This window comes from Hydra vulgaris, chromosome 03 (genome assembly GCF_038396675.1).
Source record: "Hydra vulgaris chromosome 03, alternate assembly HydraT2T_AEP".
NCBI classification, from domain to species: Eukaryota; Metazoa; Cnidaria; class Hydrozoa; order Anthoathecata; family Hydridae; genus Hydra; species Hydra vulgaris.
The window spans coordinates 8,945,001-8,952,685 of NC_088922.1; the positions used below are offsets into that span (position 1 = coordinate 8,945,001).

General features: G+C 30.7%; 1 protein-coding gene across 1 annotated transcript in view; it reads left to right on the forward strand.

Moving 5' to 3' along the window:
• The window catches only part of LOC100210893 (uncharacterized protein KIAA2013 homolog), a 27,415-nt gene extending 20,659 nt beyond the window's left edge, over positions 1 to 6,756 (forward strand). Inside the window, exon 4 of the mRNA XM_065792263.1 lies at positions 5,866 to 6,756. Within this exon, the coding sequence (XP_065648335.1) occupies positions 5,866 to 6,708 (843 nt within the window). The 3' untranslated portion in view covers positions 6,709 to 6,756. The remainder of the gene's footprint in view (positions 1 to 5,865) is intronic.
• The last annotated feature ends 929 nt before the right edge of the window (positions 6,757 to 7,685 follow it).

The following is a 7,685-nucleotide window of genomic DNA, read 5'->3' on the forward strand; positions in this document are numbered from 1 at the left end:
TTGTCTGGACAATATTTGGTAAGAATTTTCCATCCCAGTGCAACAGAAGTGTTACCTGGGTCAAACATAATTTTTGGTCCTCGACTGCCTTGGACTTGGGTGTTTCCATTCTAGAACAATGGATAGTGCTGCGAGAAACTGAAATGCTATCCAGATCATGTCCAAAGGCTTGAGTAGCTGCAGCAATAACATAAGTAGCTTGTCGATCACTAATGTTAACACGGTCAAGTGTGAGGTTTAAGTCTTGAGCCAGAATGTTATTATTTGTCCCTTTTGGAGCTGAGTGAGGTAGCCTTGCGGAAACACTGAAAATTTCATCATCAGATACAAACTCAGTTTCAGAAGCAGAAGAGCTGGAAGAATGTTCTGACAGCAGAGTTAAAGCGACCACTTCTTGGTTTTTCCTGGCATCTTCAGCATCCTTTTCTTTTTGTTTTAAATGTTTTTCTGCCCATTTAATTTTTCGAGATTCCTGTTGGGCCAAATGCTTATCCATACCTCCAAAACTGGAACTGAAGAGATCTTCTTGCTGGGATACCAGAAATGCTTTGTCTTCCTCATTATGCATAATCTGCAATGTATCTGATCTTGCAACATGTAAATCATTTTTGAAAATTTCCTCTTTTATTCTGTATCCCTCGAAATTTTTTGTGCGACCTTTTTTTAATGACTTGTAGACATTATGTAACTTCAGCAATTTTTTGGCAGCATATCTAACTGGCGTAGTTGGTATCCTAGCCTTTTCCCAGTAACGAAAGACCGATAATATGGTAATATTGGCACTTAAGTTTAATGATTTCTTTTCTTCCTTGTGATAGTAGAGGAAGTTTGTCAGTACTTGTTGATTCGAAGGAAGTCTGGAGCATTCCAACTCTTTGGTTGATTTTCCAATTAACCACACACTGGCAGAACTTCTCGTTGTTGGAGCTTTTGCCATTTTTACCTTAACAATGAACCAACAACCATTGCTTAGAGTTTACCAGTTCTGTTTGTGTTATAGAAAATTTCTGTTTCATGCAAACATTTAAAAAAAAATTTAATGAATGGTTGAAATAACCCAGTACTACTACTAGTCTACTACAGAATGATAATTTTTAATTTAATAATAACAATTTTAAGTTTGAACAATGAATATATAAATACTTAATTTAATTTTAAAAATATAATTTACCTCGGAATCTTTGAAGAATTCAAATTTGAGACAATTGCGTGTGATATGATAATTAATTACTAAATTATAATTGACTTAATCAATAATCAATAATCATATTAATAATAGTGGAGACTCATGCAGGAAACATGAAAAGAAGTGAAAGCAACTAAAAGTTGACTTAAATTAAAATTAAGTAAGCAAAAAAGGTTGCTATACAAATAATATATTTCTTATACATATTACAAATAATATATTTCTTATACATACAACCATACTAATTTATATACATATAAATTAGTATGGTTGCTTTTTTTATATTTTACGATGGAAGTTTAACTGATAGTTTAGAATGTGAGATATTAAAATGCTTTTTGGAGTTCAGTAACATCTGTTATTAAATAATTATCAAGTGTGATACACAAATTGTTTGTAGATTCCAAAAATATTTTAAAATTTGTTTGTTGAGGAAACTGTGTCGATTACTGAGGAAACTATGGTGATTAGGAGTTATTAAGTTATGATAAGATATTCTATAACATGTGAGTTGATCATTCTTTCCATGACACTACAGCAAGTATATGATAGTGAGATGTGTCAATATTTTTTGGATCTGCAGTATTTTCTTATATACAAAATTTTGAGACAAACGCTTGATGTTACTGGTTTGACCATGAACTTAACTCAAAACTAATGTTTAATAGTGGAATATACAACTAAATATTTTTCTAAAGTATGTTAGTTATACCATTAGGAATATACAACGTGTTTCATTTAATTATAAAAATCCCTTCAAAAGAGCAATGCTCACACAACAAATTTGAGCAATTTTATTGTCGAAATACATGATTTAGCTATTTTGTTATAGTAAATATCTGAATAAAATAGCTTGTGACTTAAACGACAGACTTAGAAAAAAATTTTCATATTGAGAAGTACTTGGATAAGCAATATTGATAGATATAACTAATGTGTTCAAACAGTATCAGTAAATGATAATTCAACACTATTCAACTTAAAAAAAATGTAATTGTGCGGCTTGAGGAGACAAATTTAATATTTGGTTATGACAAATTTAACTAGAAATTTACTGTTACTATTCCCATCATGACATTTTGTTTAATGTGGTTTTATCGCTCTAAGTTGTTAGTTAAATCCATCAAGCACAACCATGGCCCCCGAGAGGAGGGGGGGGGTAGACGGGGAAGATTCCCGGAGCCCCGTATGTGTACAATTAATTTTTTTTCATGAAGTCTTATTTATTCATTACTTATTTTTTGTCTTTAAGATTTTCAACAAATATGCTCCTTTTTGTTCTACCTATTTTTCTTTTGTAATATTAAAATTCGAATTTTTCAATCGAATTTTTTTCAATTGAATTTTAATCAAAATTAAAATTTGAATTTTTTCGATCGACGTTGTTAACTTTTCATTTGTTAATTTTCTTTTAAAACGTTAACAATTGTATGATTGTAAGATTGCATGATTGTAAGATTGCATGACTTGATCTCTCATTAATGCTGCATTTTAAAATTTTTGTTTTAGGCACTGCTGATGTTTTTTGTAAGCGTATATTTTTAATTTTAGTTTACATTATGTAAATAACATATTCGTGTTAAATTAAAATTTTTGATAAATATTACAATTGCGTTATATACAAAATATTATTATTCAAATATTAACATTATTAAAAAAATGTTTTTATTCGTAAACTTTAATTTGCATTATTTATTTATAAATTCTGTATAAAGAGCTACGTTTTAATTTCTGAAATACAGAATATGATTTCTCGCCATAAATCTGGATACAAAAAACGAAAAGAGCGACAAAAAAGAGATGAAGAAAGTTCTAGAGGTATAAGAACACTAGGGGTTTAAAATTTCTTCAAAAACACAGAGCGATGACTATTGCGATAATGGAGATATTGATTCGGACCCATTAAGCGCAATGAATGAAACGGAATTTCCGCGCAATCTGATATTTCGACACTTTCTTTGTATACTGACTGTGCCAACATCGATATTGGAGTGGAAAAAGTCAACGTAACACCAAAAGAGGTAGAAGATGCCATTCTAAGAGGTCCAGAACCACACCCAACATTTCCTGTAGATAAACACGGGTGTCAATTCCCTACCTAATTATTAAACTTTTGTTTAAAAATAAAGAAATCGTTCCTCGTGATTGGTTAGTTTAAAGTAAATCTAAAAATGCTTTGTTTTGTTTTCCTTGTCGTTTATTTTATAAATTTCATTAGCAAAGATCAATTTTTGCTACAGAAAATGGTTGGCAGGTTAATAGAGGGTAGATTATATGACAGAATAACTGACCATAAAAAATCTAGTAATGATAAATCTTGTTATATCCAGTTTCGCGAAATTTAGAAAAAAATATTAATAAACATACCACAATTGATTGCTATATAGTAAAACAAATACAAAATGAAACACAGAAATGGAAAGATTTATTAAAACGATTATTAGATGTAATTTTGTTTCTTGCTGAGTGTAGATTGACCTTAAGAGGTGTCACTCATTTGATTGGAGATTCGAACAATGGAAATTTTCTAGGATTATTAGAACTTTTAAGTCATTACGATCCGCTTTTAGAAGAACGTTTAAAGAACGTAAAGCAGACACAAATCGGAAAGCAGAGATTGCAAGTACATTACTTATCGCCAGACATTCAAAATGAATTCATATCATGCTGTGCAGATTACTTGAGAACTTGTATTTTAAAGGAAAGAGAAACTATGAAGTATTATTCCCATATTGTAGACGCAACACCCGATTCTGTGCATATAGAACAAACTACATTCATTTTACGGTACGTTACTAGTAAGTCCAACAAATTTGAAATTATGGAAAGACTTCTTGCATTTGTTGACTGTAATAAGAAGACTAGAGAAGATATTGCTAATTTAATTCTTGAAACGCAGTCACATAGGAATATTAAACAAAGGTTTAATATTCCTATAAGTGACTGTCGCGCACAAGGATATGATAACGGATCTAACATGAGTGGATCATATAAAGGTGCACAAGCTCGCATTTTACAAATTAATTTTTTCTCCTTGTGCATGTCGTAGTTTAAATTTATGTGGTGTTCATGCATCTTGTATTTATGTTGTAAGATTTTTCGGCACTATACAAAAATTATACAATATATTTAGTAGTAGCCCACAAAGATGGGAAATATTAAAAAATAATACTGGATGTTCTTTGCACACTATGTCAAATACACGGTGGTCTGCAAGAATTGAAAGTGTTAAGCCATTTGCTGAAAAAATTAATGAAATTAAAATAGCAATAAACGCTGTTTTGGAATTAAACTTAACGTCAGAAACTCGATCAGATCTTATTAGAACAAAAAAATATATGGAATCTTTTGAATGCTTAGTACTGCCAAAAATATGGCACAAAGTTCTTACAGCTATAAACTACAGAAATACTGTTTTGCAAGCTCGCAACAATTGACGTAGAAATAACCGCTTCGTCGAGTTTTCTTGTTGAATTAAATACGATAAGAGATAGTTAAGATTTCTATTCTAAATGAATGTAGATTGTTGGGCTCATCTTTTCAGATAAACAGAATTTTTGGGGAAAAAATATACTAAAAGAAAAAAAACACACGAGTTAATAAGGACACCGGGAGAAGAATTTAGAATTAATGTTTTCAATGTTTTCATGGATAGCATTATTTGAAATATGACAAAAAGATTTAATGCAGCTAAAGAAATACATTCTTTATTCAATGTATTATGGTTGTTCCGTGACTTAAATGATCAAGAAATACAAAGTGTGAAAAGTTGCAAAAAATGTATGAAAATGATATTGATGATCATCTTAGAGATGAAATACTACATTTAAAATCAATTTATGATGCCAATATACAGGATATTTCTCTTCAGCCCGTTGAATTGTTAAATGAAATTTTAAAAAATAAACTGGATGTGCTGTTTCCAAACATTAATAATTGCAATAAGGCTATTTTGCACAATTCCAGTGACAGTTGCCCAAGCAGAAAGATCTTTTAGCATGTTGAAAAGAATAAAAAACGTATTAAGGTCAACAATGACACAAAATCGTTTAAATGACTAAGGACTTTTATCTATTGAAGCCGAAATGCCTATGAAAATTAACTTTGAAGAAGTTATTAATTTGTTTGCGAGTCGAAAGGCTTGCAAAGCTCTATTATGAAACAGTGTTTAACATTGTTTTTTATACACTTTTTCCTAACTTTAACTTTTAAAAGATTTAAATTGTTTTGACCTTTAAAAGATTTAATCAATTTTCATTTTTCATTTTCAATGACCAGAGCACGCTTTCTGGTCCTGAGTATATGATTGATCATATTGAGGGCCCGTTAAGAAAACTTCCCCAGGGCCCGAAATTTCTCTCGGCGGCTATGAGCACAAGGATCACACCAAGCAGCTCATTAACGAAGGGCTGAATTTTGTTCGGTTTTTTTTTTTTTTTTTTGAGTATTACATTTTATTTATGAAATTAAATTAATATATATTGCATAAGTGTATTTTTTATATTAAGAAATTCTTTTTTTCTTTTTTTATCAATTAGTAGATATAAAATATTGGCGGTGGCGTAGGGGGGGGGGGGGGATGTAAGATTTTTTGAACAGTTAAAATGGGATTACGTTTACTTGTGTTTATTATAACTGACTGTAGAAGCTACTAATATTTTTTATATGCTTCATTTTAGGTCGGCGTTAGCATTGCTTCGGATAGTGACCCAGACTCGCCTACATCTCTCCATGTTAATCTCACAGAGTATTACATCTACAGCATCTCTGTATATAATCTTTCAGCTAATGCATTGCAAAATGATTGTTTCAGTGGTCCTCCTACTATTAGAAATGCTGCTTTATGGGTAATGCCTACTGACCTCAAAAGTCTTTATCAAATTAGACAGTCTTGGGAGAATTTGTTTAGAAGTTCTGGTTGTATTTTAAATGATGTTGCAAGTTTTGTTTCTTACAGAGAAGCGATGGCACTTAGTTTTATTGGCTTGCAATATCAACCGTATCATCTGCAACTTAGCTTTAACCCTCTTAATTTGCGCTCAAATATCTCAGTTAGAAATTTACCTTTAACATTATTTAAATCGAGAGATTTGTTAGGTTTAAAACTGATTGTAAATAAAGTCACACCTGACCAGTTTCTATTAGTAAGTTGTGATGGGCAACATAACCCTCCTATTTATATATGCTCAACTGCTTGTAGAAACGTTGTTTTGGTAGGAAGCACAAGTTTAAGTCTTCCTGTGTTTACTACTGATCCTGTTACACCTCTTCTTTATATATCGACAAATAAAACTCACTTGCAGAAATTGGGAAATACGCCTTTTATGCTAATGGCATTAGAAAATGCAAAAGCATCTCATCAGAGTCATTTAGAAGCTCACCATTTTAAACTTTCGCCGAAGTTTTGGCTGTCTATTGTTGTACTTATTGTTGCGTTTCACGTGATTGTTATTAAAATGATTTTTAATGAATTTCGTAAAAAGCGAGTTGAACCCAGAAAGAGAGGGTTTTATATAAGTTAGTTTTTGTATTTTTTTACTTTGTTTACAGGATAAAAAAAAATTTTTAAAGTTGGGTGTATATTTAATAATTATATATTATATGTATAATTTAATAATTAACTTAGGAATATAATTTTTTTTAAATACATTTAAAAAAATAACCTATGATACGTTTATCAAACAATTTTGTAATGCAAAGTATAATAAAATACTTCTTTAACTAGTCTCTGAGTTAAAATCTCGCGTTTATTAGGGTATTGGTTATTTATAAAAATAGCAATAAATGTTAAAAACAAACAAAATGAACCAAAAGGAGCATAAAAAAAGGCAATGGCAAAGCATCGGCTAAACGCCGTTCGAAAAATGGCTGCCATGCATGGACCATGCCTTAAACGGTGAGCAAGACTTGGATTGAACCATGCTTGTCGTCCGATAGTGGGCCAGTAATGACACCGATGGTGGGCCATGCATAGGCCAAGCATGGCGAGTTTGCTGGGACAGTTTTTTAGAAGTTCATGATACCATGATTATGTAAAAATGAAATCACACATTGAGTTTACGCCGACCTTAAATTTCGATATCAAGCTTTGACATTCTCATGAGAAAGAAATTTTTATATACTTAACTTTTTTATTCAAATATTACCACACCACGATTAATCTAGGTATTACATACACACACACATTTATATATATATATATATATATATATATATATATATATATATATATATATATATATATATATATATATCCAGATCCAGGTTCAAAACGAGCTCTGGACATATTTTCGTGTCACGGTAAGGAAGGAGGCGTGAACTTCCTGGTTAAATTCACTTAAAATAACACTTTTTTGGTTAAAATAACACTTTTTTCTTTTAGTTGAAATACTATTATATATTACAAAAGTATGACAACGGATACTTTCAATATATTATATCTAGGTTCAAATTAACTATCATGGTGCAAAATCCTTACAATTGAAGTTAAAATCACTTT